This window comes from Ahaetulla prasina, chromosome 2 (genome assembly GCF_028640845.1).
Source record: "Ahaetulla prasina isolate Xishuangbanna chromosome 2, ASM2864084v1, whole genome shotgun sequence".
In the NCBI taxonomy this organism is placed as follows: Eukaryota; Metazoa; Chordata; class Lepidosauria; order Squamata; family Colubridae; genus Ahaetulla; species Ahaetulla prasina.
The window spans coordinates 263,709,871-263,726,413 of NC_080540.1; the positions used below are offsets into that span (position 1 = coordinate 263,709,871).

Here is a 16,543-nt window from a genome sequence, read left to right on the forward strand (position 1 = left end):
GCCTGCTGGCACATTGTAGGTATAACTTACCTGCATCATACACTTTTGAAAGAGCAGAAATGCTTCCATGCCTACCTGAACTGCAGACTCCACAGTGTCTTATTTGTACATTCATGTAGAAATCCATTTGTACATCGAAAAGACTTGATAGGAAACGATGATGAGAAGAGGGCATACCACTCCAGAATTATCTATTGTATAATAGGCAGGGACTGGCAGAGCCAGGAATGGTTGCACCTAATCCTTATCTGGAAGGGGGAGGCATTTTCCAGTTCAGGGTCCCCCCAAAAGTTGAAGCTGAAGTATGTCCGTCCTCTGTTGACTAGGGCTCTAAAACCCAATGTGAGTCTGGAGCAGGGATCTCCACCCTTAGTAACTTTAAGGCTTGTGGACTTCAAATCCCAGAGTTCCTCAGCCTGCTTTACTGGCTGAGAAACTCTGGGAGTTGAAGTCCACAAACCTTAAAGTTACTAAGGTTGGAGACCCGTGGTCTGAAGGGTACACAGTGCAAAAACTGAGTTGTATACCTTTTTTTCACTTACAGGCTTGAATGTGTATTCAAGGTCACAGTCAGTGGTGGGATTCAAATAATTTAACAACCGGTTCTCTGCCCTAATAATTTCTTCCAACAACCAGTTCACCAAACTGCTCAGAAAGTTAACAACCAGTTCTCCCGAACTCGTGCGAACTGGCTGAATCCCACCACTGGTCACAGTCCATGGGAACATAGTAACTAATTCACCCCAGGGCCTAAGGTTGCTGCTTCCAAGAATCCAAGGCTAATATAATGTTGATTGCACTTTATAGTAATCTCCTTTAAAGCTCATATATTTGACCCATTCTCAGTATCAAGGTGAGGAACCGTAGTCCTCCAGTAGGTACTAATCTAGAGTGCCCAGCATTCATTGCTATGCAGGGCCATATCATTGGGAGTTGTTGCCCAGCAATATCTGAAGTGTCATAGGTTTCCCATTCAAGTAAGTAAGCTAACTTTGTAGGCTGCATATTTGGCCTTGATAACTGTGTGCTAATATTACAAAAGTTCACAAACTGAAAGTTCACCAGGAACCAGAAAATCATATATTTAGTATCTATATCCTGATAGTAAACTGAGTTTATGCACTTGCATGTATCCGCCAATTGTGCGCACATTGAGTGGGGAAGAGAAGGGAATGCCTTTAATACCACAACTGCAATAGATGTTACAATGCCTTATTAACAGAATTGGAGAGAATTTGTTCGTAGTTTTTGAACTCTTTCTTCTTCGTTTTGAAATTGTTGTATGTTTCTTTTTTATTCTTGCATTCAGAGTATTCGCTAAGTAGTGCAGATTTGTCATCATTGTCTGGCTTTAACACAGCCAGTGCTCTCCACTTGGGGTCAGTAACTGGCTGGCAGCAGCAACATCTACACAACATGCCACCATCTGCCCTCAGCCAATTGGGGTAAGTCAGAATTCAAAGCATCATATTATTTTTAAAAGACCCATGATATCTCTTTCCTTTCCACCCCCCTCCCCCCAAATAACCCTGTTTTTTTGTTATATAAGTGTTTGGACAAGGAAGCTCAGAGTTTCTAGTACCCTGAAGACAGGGGTGAAATTCATTTACCTTCCCTACCGGTTCGCAAATATGCACCCACTGCACACACGCTCACTCTGCTCGAATGCACTGTCATCCACACATGCACAAAGCCCTCTGCACAAAGCCTTCTGCACATGCACGGAGACTTACAATCATCACAAAAAAGCAACGTAATGACGTCCATTTGTGTGGGCAGAGCCTCCCGCAGCTGCCATTACCGGTTCACCCGATCCGGATAGAACTGGCTGAATTTCACCCCTGCCTGGAGATGAGGCACCTTGAAAGGAACCAAAGCTATAGTCTTGGCAGACTGACTGAATTCTTTTTGTCTTACAAGAAGCCCAAGAGAGTGGCCTCCATCGAGTTCTGTCCCTTCTTCTGTAGATAACACTCTGCTGGTTGTCAGTAGAAAGTGATATGAGAGGCAAGGGTAACACATAATAAATGGCAGGCCTGTGGTATGTGAGGGAGAGATGCATCATGCATACGGATAGATTGCGGTGCAGCATTTTTTGTCATTAGCTAACATGGGGGAGGAGTGCAGTTTAATGAAATCAGGCAACAGGTGGTCTATGGGATTAAATTGTCTTGGTAGTAGAGTTTCAACATTAGCTGTACTTGGCCATGTTTATATTATTTATTTGCATCCCACCTTTATTATCTTAACAAATAACTAAAGGTGGCGAACAGATCCACCTCCCTCCTTCTATTTTTTCCACAACCACAATCCTGTGGAGTGAGTTGGGCTGAAAGAAAATGACAGGTCCAGTGTCATCCAGCTGCTTTCATGTTACCAATAGAAGAGAACATATGAAGCTCAGGATAGAAATGTGAAGTCCTTGGTGCTCTCTGAGTTTGGCTGTTACGCATTCAGCTATGTTACATTAGGCTAGAAGCAGCTGGCCTGACCTGGGCTGGCCAGGAAATAACCTTCCAGCCCAAATTCAGCTGCCCCAAAGGCACAGAGGTCAGAATCCATTTGCTCCCTTGAAAGTGGCTTCCTTCTTCCTCTTTCTTTCTTGACCTGCCTCAAAACAGCAGGAGGTAGGAAGGGGAAATCAGTATTCCTCCCATATAGTCCCCACTCTCTCAATCTGGAAGTGTGTCCCAAGTGAAAGACAAGCCAATTAAGATTATTTATTATTTTATTATTTTTTATTTATTTTTCAAATTTATATACCGCCCTATCTCCCTAAGGACTCAGGGCGGTTCACAGGCAGTTAAAATACAAATTTTAAAATACAAATTAAAAAACAACAATTAAAAAACTTATTCTATTGCCTAATTTAAAAACAATATAAATAATAAAAAACCCCTTAAAACCAATAACTTTAAAATCTAATCCAGTCCCGCGCAGATGAATAAGTGCGTTTAAGCTCATGACGAAAGGTTCGGAGGTCCGGAAGTTGACGAAGTCCTGGGGAGTTCGTTCCAGAGGTGGGAGCCCCACAGAAGGCCCTTCCCTGGGTGTCGCCAGGCAGCACTGCCTAGCTGACGGCACCTGAGGAGTCCCTCTCTGTGGGAGCGCCTGGTCGGTGAGAGGTATTTGGAAGCAGTAGGCGGTCCCGTAAATAGCCCGGCCCTATGCCATGGGCGCTTTAAAGATTGTCACCAACACCTTGAAGCGCACCGGAAGGCCACAGGTAGCCAGTGCAGTCTGCGCAGGATAGGTGTAACACGGGAGCCCCGAGGCTCCCTCTATCACCAGCGCAGCCGCGTTCTGGACCAACTGAAGCCTCCGGATGCCCCTCAAGGGAGCCCCATGTAGAGAGCATTGCAGTAATCCAGGCGAGGCGTCACGAGGCGTGGTGACCGTGCATAAGGCATCCCGGTCTAGAAAGGCGCAACTGGCGCACCAGGCGAACCTGGTGAAAAGCTCTCCTGGAGCGGCCGTCAAATGGTCTTCAAAAGACAGCCGTTCATCCAGGAGAACGCCCAGATTGCGCACCCTCTCCGCCGGGGCCAATGACTCGCCCCAACAGTCAGCCGAGGACTCAGCTGACTGTGCCGGGATGCCGGCATCCACAGCCACTCAGTCTTGGAGGATTGAGCTTGAGCCTGTTTCTCCCCATCCAGACCCGTACGGCCTCCAAACACCGGGACAGCACTTGATAGCTTCATTGGGGTGGCCGGTGTGGAAAAGTACAGCTGGGTGTCATCAGCGTACAGCTGGTACCTCACACGAAGCCACTGATGATCTCACCCAGCGGCTTCATATAGATGTTGAACAGAAGGCGAGAGAATCGACCCCGCGGCACCCACAAGTGAGGCGCCTCGGGGCCGACCTCTGCCCCTGTCAACACCGTCTGCGACCGGTCGGAGAGATAGGAGGAGAACCACCGATAAACGGTGCCTCCCACTCCCAATCCCCAACCGGGCGCAGCAAGATACCATAGTCGATGGTATCGAAAGCCGCTGAGAGGTCTAATAGGACCAGGGCAGAGGAACAACCCCTATCCCTGGCCCTCCAGAGATCATCCACCAACGCGACCAAAGCCGTCTCCGTGCTGTAACCGGGCGGAAACCGGACTGGAGCAGGTCTAGATAGACAGTTTCATCCAGGTGCAGAGGAAACTGATATGCCACCATACTCTCTACAACCTTCGCCGCGAGCGGGTTGGAGACGACGATAATTACCTAAGACAGCGGGTCAGGAGGGCTTCTTGAGGAGGGCCTCACCACCGCCTCTTTCAAGGCGGCGGAAGACTCCCTCCAACAAGGAGGCACTCATGTCGCCTGGAGCCAGCCTCGTGTCACCTCCTGAGTGGCCAGCACCAGCCAGGAGGGCACGGGTCCAATAAACACGTGGTGGCATTCAGCCTACCCAACAACCTGTCCATGTCCTCGGGGCCACAGGGTCAAACTCATCCCAACAAATGTCACCAAGACCACCCTCAGGCGCCTCATCTGAATCGCCGCAATTTTGGTCTAGACCGTCTCGGAGCTGAGCGATTTTATCGTATAGATAACCGTTAAACTCCTCAGCACGTCCCTGCAGCGGGTCATCCCGCTCCCCTGGTGAAGGAGGGCGGGTCACCCGAAAAAGGCGGCTGGGCGGTTATCTGCCGGCGCAATGAGGGAGGCGTAGCAACGCCTCGCTTCCCTCAGTGCCACTAGGTAGGTCTAGTATAGGACCTAACTAGTGTCCGATCAACTTCTAAGCGGCTAGACCTCCAGGAGCTCTCTAGGCGTCTTCTCCGGCGTTTCATCCCCTCAGCTCCTCGGAGAACCAAGGGCGGTTGGGATCTGCGCCGGGTCAGAGGCCGCAGAGGCATGACACGGTCTAAAGCTCCAGTCGCAGCCCGTTGCCAGGCTGCGGCTAGTTCCTCTGGCGTGCCGTGAGCCAGACCCTCAGGAAGTGGCCCAAGCTCCGTGCGGGACCTCTCCGGGTCCATCAGGCGCCTGGGACGGAACCAGCGTTGTGGTTCCGTCTCCCTGCGATGTTGAGTGGCGGTCAGAAAGTCCAGGCGAAGGAGAGTGATCTGACCATGACAAAGGTTCTATAACTACATCTCTCAAATCCAGATCCTTCAACCACTGACCAGAGATAAACATAAGATCCAGAGTGCCACCCCCGATGTGAGTGGGGCCATCAACTACTTAAGTCAGGTCCAAGGCCGTCATGGAAGCCATGAACTCCCGAGCCACTGTCGATGGCGAGCGGCAGATGGCAAGTTAAAGTCCCCATGACTAAAAGTTTGGGGTCTCCACTGCCACCCGGCAAGCACCTCCAGGAGCTCAGGCAGGGCAGCTGTCACGCAGCAAGGAGCCAGGTGCGTGACCAGCAAGCCCATCTGACACCTATGACCCCATCTCACAAGAGGATTCACACCCGGCAATCTGAGGTACAGTGGTCTCCCTCGGCTCTAGACTCTCTTTAATAGCAACCGCCACCCCCACCCCTACCCTGGGCCTCGGCTGATGGAATGCACGGAAACCCGGTGGGCACATTTCGACCAGGGGCACGCCCCCTTCAGTGCCCAACCAGGTCTCCGTAACGCCTATAAGATCCGCGGCGCCCCCCTGGATAAGATCGTGTATTAGGGGGGCCTTATTGGCCACGGACCGTGCGTTGCATAACATCAGACGAAGGCCCAGGCTCTGAGGGTCTTGACCATCCGGGGAACGGGAAAAGTCAGAGGGATCGGGGCACGCGATCGCTTGCAGACATCGAACGCGTGACCCCTAGACCGATCGATCCCCCTTCCGCCATATCTGCCCCTCCACTTACCGTGCAAATGGAACCACCCTCACAAAAGGAACACATTCCCCCATAACCTCCGAACCCACTAAATAATCGCCACGAGCGCGCGAGACTGGTTTCCCTCGACGGGCTACCCCAACACCGCCCTAACCCTCCACCCCTTAAAATGCCCTATCTAAAAACCCCAAAGGCTCTTCCTCTTCGCATGCCACCTCTGTGGGTCCCAAGACCCGTCATTGAGGCCGGCCCTTGGTAGTGAGGCAGGCCATTCCTGCGGCGGGGCACCTGCAGGCGCAGAGTTCATGTGCAGCGTAACGCATAGAAAAGTACGAATCGGTGAGGGTGCTAAGATGGTAACATCCCAGATGGTAAGACGTTAAAAGATGGATCCTCCAACGGATGTCCAGATGTCAAAGAGGACAAATAAAGCTGGAACCAGATGAAGATGATAAGCCCAGGTAAACAGGCTGGCAGCCTCCATGGTAAACCTATGGAAAATGATTCTACAGAAGGTCTTAATAAGGTAGAAATGGCCGTCAGTCTGTTCATAGTCCATTAACTAGGATATCATCGTTATCTATGGGGTCGCGATGGGTCGGACACAACTTCGCAATTAGCAACAAGATATCATCCTATCATGGATGATTGTAAATGGTGAAAAAAGGACTATAGTAAATCCCCTGCAAGGAATCCTCACATAACCACCATTAATTTAGCAACTGATGTTACAACACTACTGGAAAAAAAAGGTGACTTATGACCCATCCTTGTTCTTACAATCGTAGCAGCATCCTCATGGTCACATGATCACTATTCGAGTGCTTGGCAACTCTTGTGCGTTTAGGACCATTGTATCATCCTGTGGTCACATGGTTGCCATTTGCAACCTTCCCAGCCAGCTTCCGATAAGCAAAGTCAATGGAGAAGCTGTGGTCATGGGATATCTCACTTAACAACCACGGGGATTCGCTAAATGGCAGCAGAAAAAAAGTCATGAAATTGGATGCAGTCACGTGACCACACTGCTTAACAACAAATTTTAGGGCCCTCTTGTAGCCATAAGTTGAGGAGTACCTGTACTTTGCATGCGGAGGTTTTAATAGCTAGCATCCCAGGTGATAGCAGATGACTGGAATATCTAAAAAAATCCTGTAGATTATTTGACAGAAGGCATTCTTCCATCATTTCTGAGGAAAAGCTCGCATAAATTCTAACCTACCACTTACTTGAGCTGAGTCTAGAAATTACATGCCAAAAATTCAGACTTTGAAAGCAGATAAGCAATTCATTTAGAATTAATCTCTTTTCCAAAATCTATTAACATAAATTTTCCCCAATCTCTTCCCTGATTGTATCATAACCTTGTAGGCACAGTGATATTAGAATTCTTGTTGTTTTTTTTCTTCTCTGCTTTTAACTAGAGCAGGGGTGTCCAAACTTGGTCCCTTTAAGACTTGTGGACTTCAACTCCCAGAGTCCCTCAGCCAGCAAAGCTGGCTGAGGAACTCTGGGAATTGAAGTCCACAAGTCTTAAAGGGACCAAGTTTGGACACCCCTGAACTAGAGCCTTTAACCATTCAGACTTTAAGACTTTACTGCCCTTTGCAATACCTGTCTGCTTAGTATTACCAACTGACCTACCAGCTTGACCCACACATAATCCACATTTGCTTGAGCATCATGCATTTTAGAAGAGGCACAGATATTTCACTTATTTCACTTATACTATGATAAATGTTCAAAAGGTTGCCAGCAAGCAATCCTAGTGTTCATTTTCCCAGTGAAAGAATATGCATTCCTGCCCTCTAGTGGCAAATTCAGGAGGGAAAAGCCTATACTAATGTATACTATGCTATTGTAAAAGCCAGAAACTCTTTATAAAAGATTAAATATAAACAAATCCAGTAGAACAAGAAAACTAGCAAACCATAATGTTCCCTTTTCCTATGATCTGAACTGCACATAGTCAAGGCTGAATATCTTTTCAGTGATTGGAGACATGAGTGTATTACAGATATTCTTCAATTTATGTCCACAGTTGGAATTTCCACCATACATTAGTGCAATTGCAAGTAGAATTGGACCTGATTTTAGAACAGTAGTTACATCAGTCATTAAGTGAATGACCATGGTTGTTAAGCAAATCCAACTTCTCCAATAGGCATTTTCTGCCAGAAAAAAAGGCAAAAAAAGTTGAAAATTTTGATCACATGACTGCAAGACATTTCAATTAATAATAATTGTGGGTAGGTTGCCAAGCATCCCAGTTGTGATCACATGACCAAGGAGTTGTGTGACAGTCATAAGTATACATAGAGATCATAACTCACTTTTTTCCAAGGCCATCGTAACTTTGAATATATTGTTGAATGAACAATATAAATCAAGGATTATTTGTAACAAAAGGCTATTCTGTGCCTATTTAGTGAGATGCCCTTCTTTCAGAATGCATTGAAAACAGTAGCTCAGCCCTATTTAAATTAAACATGCTGCCATTCACTTCAGTGAGAAGTGGATTATACCAATTATTTTGTATGTAAGAAATGAAAATTGTATTACTATGAAAGGTCTATTAAATATTTCCTATAATCTTCATAATAATTTTCTTTGTGCATTAATCTTAGTGTTTCTAAAAAATACATTACAACATAGAAAATGCTCCTAAACATTTAAAGTGAACAAATTGTTTTCAGTTGAACACCATAACATAAACAAACTGTTTCACAAAGAAAGCAAGGTTCATAATTAAATGCTAAACCAGTAGCAAACCTTCATAGATTTGACACACACTATCATCTATTTCTAGTGCAGCCATAAAATATCTGCCCTAATTTTACCTGTACATTATTCTATGAATATTTACTTTACATTTGTCAAAAATTGGAACTCTAACTGAAAAAAATAAGAAAATGTCACTTGGCAATTCCTTCTGTAAATCTTGTAAATCAAATTTAATCTGAAATTAAATAGCAGTTTGTTAGGCCGCAAGAAAAGAGAATACTTCTTTTAATTCTGCTCTATCCAATTTAGTATATAAGCTGGATCTTAGGAGTGTACATTTTTACTTTTTTAGAAATCAAGAAAACTGTGTATGAGACCTTAACTTATTTATAATTAGCGCCCCTAGTTTCCACAGCGAATAAAGATATTCATTACACAGCAAATTGAACTAATTTCCAATAGTTAACAGATCCCAACAATATACAGTGTTAACTTCAGGTATTGCCAAGAATGTAAAATCAAGACAATTCTACCCTTTGGCTTGCTTTTCACACAACTGCAACTGTAGGGCCAACATGCTTGTCCATTAAACAACTGCACCAATTTTGACAAAATCAGCTGAATGCAGGGCAGAGGAAAGCAATTACGGATTGCAGCATTTCTCTTCCTCTTTGTTGACTAACAATAGCCATTCATTATTAAACATTGTGACAATTAATGATAAAAGCATTGCCACATCATTCCAAGGATAGATATCTAGCATTGTTTTGCTTTTCTGCGGAGTTTAGAGAACAGTTGGCTACAGTCCTTCACTTTGTGTTCAGCCACAAAGATTTTAGAGGGTTAGGACTGAGCATGTGGGCTTTCCAGTCTTTCAAAACGTGCAACTCCTATGCTCAAGTGACATACCTCCTTTATGCCATAGCCTTTCATTCCTCGGCAGAACATTCAATGTGCCCTGTCAGCTCTGAGCGATATACAACTGCCATGCACAATCGACAAGTATTCATAAAGCTGGGAAATTACGTACATAACGTTTTTCTTTCCCATGAACATTCTTCTGGATCTGGAAAACAAGTCTATTTTAGACATTTAGTAGTTTATGATAGAAATTTCAAACATTGTTATAAATACGTAAGAAGTTTATGTTTGGCTGTAATGAAGCTGAGATATCATACTGAGGACATTTCACGTCATTGCCATTAATATAGCTATTAGCACATTTTGAACACTTAGTGGTTCAGGATTTATCCACAAGGTGGCCAGGGAATTTTGGGAGATGAAATCTCTGCCTCTTAACATTGCTGAGATTGAGAAACACTGATTAAAATTATATTGAATTATATTGAAAATATGAAAATTAAAAAAAACCCTCTTGGTTCCAATTTCCTCATTGCCAAGAGAAGACAGAGGGAAAAATACAGGAAGCAATAAGCAAACAGACAACTTAGTGGTGTTTAACTGAAAATCATGGTTTCGTTTGGTGACTTTTTCTAATGTAACAGGGCTTTAGAATAAATCAGAACTTTCTGCATTCAATCTTGCATCACCTTTTTGCTTATACTAAAAATGAATATTAGTTTCTATCTACCTTTAGGGTGACACAGATTTCGATAGGGAATTTCCTGAACCTTTGCTCAAACCTCTTTCCAATATGAGTCGCCATACACCTCAGGACACTCACCAGAGTCCAGAAGAATGAACCTATGTTGTCTTGAAAGCCATGAGAAAAACCAAAAGATGCTGAATAGAACAACCCCAGTTGCTCTTGTAGTTGAATTGTAAGCAATCTACACTAGTCTGCCATACAGCCGACCATCTTTTTAAATGACTTTTCTGTATACACACACATACAGTCATACCTTAAGAAATCAGTCATGGTTTCAAAAACAGCAGGGTGCAGCTGACACTATTTCCATTTGAGGTAAAATCATCCTGGCTGCAGTTCTGGCCAATCCATAGAAGAAACTGCAAGGACCATCTTAGGGGAGTCATTCTTTCAGGCGTATCCCGCAGCTAGAGAGACAATCCTTCACACACACAGTCCTTGGCTTTGTTCAGGGATGAGTTTGTCTGTCTCTTAGCTGATATCTTGTATAAGTGTGCATTTCAGGGGGCTCTGCCTCCTCCGTCTGTAACTGGGTTTCCTTTCCTCCTACAGAGCTTGCACTAGCACTCATTTATCTCAGAATACAAATCTCTCCCTGCCTTCTACTCAAAGCCTCAACATCAAGTCCGAACCTGTTTCTCCTCCTAGAGACCGTACCACCACGCCATCGAGATATCCACAGCACACGCGCCACGAGGCGGGAAGATCTCCTGTTGACAGCTTGAGCAGCTGTAGTAGTTCCTACGATGGAAGCGACAGGGAAGATCACCGAAATGAATTCCACTCTCCCATTGGACTCACCAGACCTTCGCCGGACGAAAGGGAAAGTCCCTCCGTGAAGCGCATGCGGCTCTCTGAAGGATGGGCAACATGATAACTTTACTAGCTATTAGAGGTTTTTTTTTTCCCTTGCAGTGCGTGTGTGTGCTATACCTTAAGGGGAAAGAGGGAGGGGGGTCAATATGCATTATATGTGCTGTGTGTGGGGAGGGGGGGAAAGTCAGGTACTCTGTTTTGTAAAAGTACTTTTAAATTGCCTCAGTGATACCATATTAAAAGATAAACAGCAATGCTGAAGAGATGCTTCGCACTTGAGTTGTACAACAGATCACTTGTACAAAATAGGTTTTAAGGTTAACTTCTTTTTACTGTTGTGCTCCCTTGCAAAATGTATGTTACAATAGATAGTGTCATGTTGCAGGTTCAACGTTATTTACATGTAAATAGCCAAAAACTGGGGGGAAAAGAGAAGGCATTTGCCCAATCCTGGGCAAATCTTTACTGAGAGAGAAAGTGGCTGTTATGCAACAAATAGAACTTGTACAGATGTTTTGGGAGACCCAGAAATCGGGTGATTAGGGAAAAAAAGAAAAGAAGGAAAATTTTAGCTCACTTAGTACAGGGGTCTCCAACCTTGGCAAGTTTAAGGCTTGTTTAAGGCTTTGCTGGCTGAGGAACTCTGGGAGTTGAAGTCCACAAGTCTTAAACTTGCCAAGGTTGGAGACCCCTGACTTAGTGTATCTGAAAATGCTCACAAATGTGTTGGCATATTGTATGAGTATGGCACTCAGTTAAACGGATCAAAATCATTTAAAAGAGGACCATACTTGTGGGAAAAAAATGTTTTGGGGTTCTTCTTTTTTTTAGTGTGAGGGCTAACCTATTTAATTTTTTTAAAATTCTGGGTCTGGAACACTTATTAAATAAAAATATTAAAAAATATGTAAATTACATTTTCCTTATTTTCATATTAAAAAGTAAGACAGAGTTTGCAAAGCATTGTGGCTTTTTGTAGTTTACATAAGCCAAAATGTGTTCTCCCCCTTCATAGCTTTGCCAATATTTTAAACAGCCCTGAAGGAAACAAAGGGGGATTTTTTGTATAGAAAGCACTACCCTAAGCCATGAAGAACTCCATGCTTTGCTAACCAAGGTAATTGTTTTCTCTTTGCAGAAATTTTGTTTTTGAAATGTGTATTTCTAATTATATAAAATATTAAGAATCTTTTAAAAATCTGTGAAATTAACATGCTTGTGTATAGCTTTCTAATATATATAATAATTATGGTAATAGCAGAAGTTTTTGTTATCTTAATAGTGGGGGAATTATATTTGTGCAGTTGCACATTTAAGTAACTATTTTTTTCCTTTTAGTTTTTCTTCTAATCAGAATACATTTTACAGAATCAGTCAGCTGTTGAAGGCTAATCTGCAAGCGATTAGGATTTTCCGTTCCTAAAGCAGCCCATATCATTCTAATACAACGGTAGTCAGTTTTGCATCTTGGGTAGTTTCATCATATATTTGAAATGTTCTTCTTACCTTATTTATGTTTTGCGTATCTTGAGGCTTTCTGCCCCTTAGATCACAATGTGGCTCAACTTTGTCTTGTTTCTATACATTTGATAAAACTAGCAATTGTTTGGCTGTAAGAGGCAATTGAGAAAGCTTTCACAATCCCAAACAAAATGGAAACCTGGGGTAGCACTAAATTGAACATAATCTTTAAATCCATAACAATTACCCCAAATTTGGTATCCTGACTGCATATATTATGCCCAGCATTCAGTAGGTTATCTCAGAACTACAGGTAGATTCAGGTTCAAATGTGATCAAGGAAAACTGTGGCCTAGATAGTCCTTCCAACTCTGTAATTCTTTACTTTTTGTACTCTTTCATACAGAGTAATTGAGGACAGGAATAGCAGCAAAAGGTCACCATTCTAACTTCAATCTGGCTATAAATGTTGAGTTGTTTATGTCCAATAATGAATTTATACATGCATTACATTACTTATAATACCGTCATGTACAGGTATACTGCAAAATAAATCCAATAAGGTCAAAGGGATTTGTTTCCAGATGACTGAATATAGGTTTACTCAGTATTTTGCTATGCAACACTTGATGACTTATGGCTGAATGTATGGACCACTGAAAGTGTTGAGCTTATTTTGACATCTGTATTTAGTTGGTTAAAATGTGAAGCATGTGCATCATGTTGAGTAACTAGAGCTGAATTCCGCAGTTCCATTCAAATGTAGTGGCTGCTGTATTTTCTTTGAGCAATCAGCCCTGCTATAAAAATTTACTATTATAATTTTTTAACTTAAATGGTTTGGTCACCACAGAACAACATCCATTCTGTTCTACTTTCCTCTTATTGGAGAAAGCTAACATTACCTGTAATTCCTATCCATATTTTTAATTAAGAATAATATCAGAATAAAATTATGCCTGAACAGGGTATCTAATTTATCTTTGACATTAGCACATATTATTTATAATTTAGCAGGCATAAAAATGCATGAAAGCTATGTCATTTGCTTTAAATACTTCCTTCCTTCACACATACTGAGATTGATTCTTGAAAGGAAAGGATTTTTTTCCCCATACTAAATAATGTGTGAAAGGTATATCTGGATTCCCAGTGCTGAAGGACAGGGATTTCCAACCTTGGTCTCTTTAAGACTTGTGGACTTCAACTCCCAGAATTCCTCAGCCAGCAAAGCTTTGCTGGCTGAGGAACTCTGGGAGTTAAAGTCCACAAGTCTTAAAGAGACCAATGTTGGAGACCCCTGCTTTAGGAGAATCCCTTTGTATATGACTTAGTTTATTTTATTCTTTATAATTGTTTATATTTCTTGGAGCGTTAAGATCTGTCATGCAAATTAGGTTTTGGTGGTCCACCCTGCTGAACTGAGCGAGCGACTGAGTAAACACTACAAGTGATGTAGCTTATTTTCTTTCTTAGGACAGGAGGGCAGGGTAGAAATGTAGGATGGAAGAAATATGAGTAATTTCTAGTATGTTAGAGTCAAAGCACATCTTATGATGCAGTTCTTTGAACTGCTCATTTTGATACAGTATTAATATAAAGCAGAGTGAAAAGTCTGAAGGGCTATTCACTCTTTACTACAGGGGTTTCCAACCTTAGCAACTTTAAGACTTGTGAACTTCAACTTCCAGAGTTGAAGTCTGCGAGTTGAAGTCCACAGGTCTTAAAGTTGCCAAGGTTGGAGACCCCTGTTTTACTACTTAATCCCAGTTGCTGATTAATCTGTGATACCTTTCCAGAGTCATGGACAAGCATTAGCAAACAAACTGACTTTGGCAAATGTTAATGGAGGCATAGATGTCTACACCTGAAAACAAGTTGCGAAAACTCTGTTTGATTAATGATACCAACCAAATATAGATGTAAGGCTTTGTTCACTTTTAACAAAATCAGTAATAATGATACCACATTATCTATACCACAACTGTAGTATCATAGTTTATGATTTTCATGCTAGCCCAGAAAGTCTTGGGAGTATGCTGAAGCCATATCATTTGCATGTATGTTCTAGAACAGGGGTCTCCAACCTTAGCAACTTTAAGACTTGTGGACTCCAAATCCCAGAATTCCTCAGCCAACTTTGCTGAAGTTGAAGTCCATAAGTCTTAAAGTTGACAAAGGTGGAGATCCCTGTTCTAGATAACAGAAAAACTGCTTTGATAATGCATTAATCCCATCAATGATACAATGATACACGTACATTAAAGGAAGTGAGAATGGGGCCAATGTTTGATTTTTCTATCTTCAATCAGGGTTCCAAATGATTTTCTTCACTTTAACATTTACCACCACTTGAGAACATTCATCTTCAACAGGAATTAAATATGCAATATGTATGTGGCCATAAAAAAGGAAAAAGAAAGAAATAATATTTGGCTTACCAGTATGGTTGTAAGTCATTTGTCAATGTGGGTGGGTGAGAGTGACAGCCATGCGCATATACACATAAAATTACTCTTGAGCCTATAGAATTGAGGGGTTCTGTGCATGTGAACCAATGGAAATAAGCTCCTCCCACTCAGCCAGGCAATTGAATTGAATGGTTCAAGAATGGATATTAGTATTTCTTCCTTTTTCCACTATTGAGCTAAATTAAAATATAGCGGCACAAATCCTAGGGTTAACTGAACCTTGTAAATGGATTTAATTAATAAAGAAGCACAATGTTTAATGGTGATGTTACTTTCTAAAAGCTTTAGCAGTCAATCCTTAACTGTTCTTTTTATCTATACCTTAACAATTTTTGGTAAAACTACAATGGAGGGACATGGTATGATTCTTTTGTATTTAAGCAGTTTTGGGGCAGTGCCTCATAAAAGGATTGAGACTTTCTTCAACCTGAGCAGAACAAAATCAAAGGCAACATGCAATAGTCAAAAGAATTTCTTCTCCCCTTAAGCTGATCTTTATTTTGGAAATAGCTTATTAATGAAGGGATGAAGCCTGTTTTCTGATGACAGTATATGATATACACCACCCTTTCCAAATCTAGTGCCTTTTTAATATAGTGTCACAGTAAAATTCCTACCCGAAAAGGAAATAGGCATTGGCCATATCTTAGCTGGTCAAAATGAAAATTTTAATCCATATATGAAGAACACTAGGTTGGGGAAAGCTAATAGAGCACACATTTATATATTGTATGCATTGATGCCTTTCTCAGAAAAGGAGATTTTAAAAATCACTTTAGTGCTTTATCAACAGGTGTTATTTTTCTCCTCCTACTCCTCCTCCTCCTCCTCCTCCTCCTTCTTTTGGTAACCAAATGATTTCTATTTTTTCCAGGAGTGGAATTTAACATTTTTAATAATACAGTGATATTTGCTGTTTCTCAGAGGGTTTTTTTCCCCAAACAAATCTAAAATGCAAGAATAAAACAACTGCTATGCTGTTTTCAAAAATGTCAAGAACCCCTTTTTGTATTGTTTGACTTTGTCTTAGCTTTTATCCATCTTCCTCATAGATGCAACAGTGTGGTTTGGTTTGATTTGGTTTTCTTTCTTTCCTGCTGCCTCTAGAAGGCAAATACTTTGCCTTTATGTCCCAAAAAGCCACTTGAAACCTCAATAAATGCTATTGCCTAAACCCAGCATATTCCTCTGCTCCCATTTTATGCCATCTGCAGTTAATGTCTGTGGCCTCCATTTCTTGACACCATGAGTCCCTCAAACGGCTGGTGGAACATTGGTGTCAGTTGAGAAGACTAGTAACAGGCTTATGTGAACATATTCTAACCAAAGATGTGGAGCAATCCAAGTGTAGAATTGTACCCTTTGTATCAAATTCTCTACATCACAATGGGTATAATCATGTTGTTTAGTTTTGCTGTCCCTGCTTGTACCTCAAACTGGTCCATACTTCAGTTTTAGTCAAAGGTGTCAGCCAGTGGTAAAAGAAACTCACTTAACCTAAAAATATTTGACTTGGATTGCTTCAGATGATTTGCTTTTGCTTTATTTTATTTTAATCCTGGGAATTTGCTTTAATTAAATCAGTGATATTCTCCTGCTGATGGGCATATAAAAGCGTTTTGCAAGAAATATTAAGCTTAGAGGCTCACAGCGGCATAAGCTGGACTTTGTCGCCACT

At 42.2% G+C, this 16,543-nt stretch overlaps 1 protein-coding gene across 11 annotated transcripts in view; it reads left to right on the top strand.

Moving 5' to 3' along the window:
• Window positions 1–16,044, top strand: part of MEF2C (myocyte enhancer factor 2C) — a 204,210-nt gene extending 188,166 nt beyond the window's left edge. For 8 of the 11 annotated variants that reach the window (XM_058168396.1, XM_058168406.1, XM_058168395.1 and 5 more), the window contains 2 exons: window positions 1,310–1,445; window positions 10,670–16,044. In XM_058168396.1, coding sequence (XP_058024379.1) covers window positions 1,310–1,445; window positions 10,670–10,991 — 458 coding nt within the window. In that variant the 3' untranslated portion in view covers window positions 10,992–16,044. The remainder of the gene's footprint in view (window positions 1–1,309; window positions 1,446–10,669) is intronic. The other 3 variants (XM_058168402.1, XM_058168405.1, XM_058168403.1) reach the window with 1 other exon arrangement.
• The last annotated feature ends 499 nt before the right edge of the window (window positions 16,045–16,543 follow it).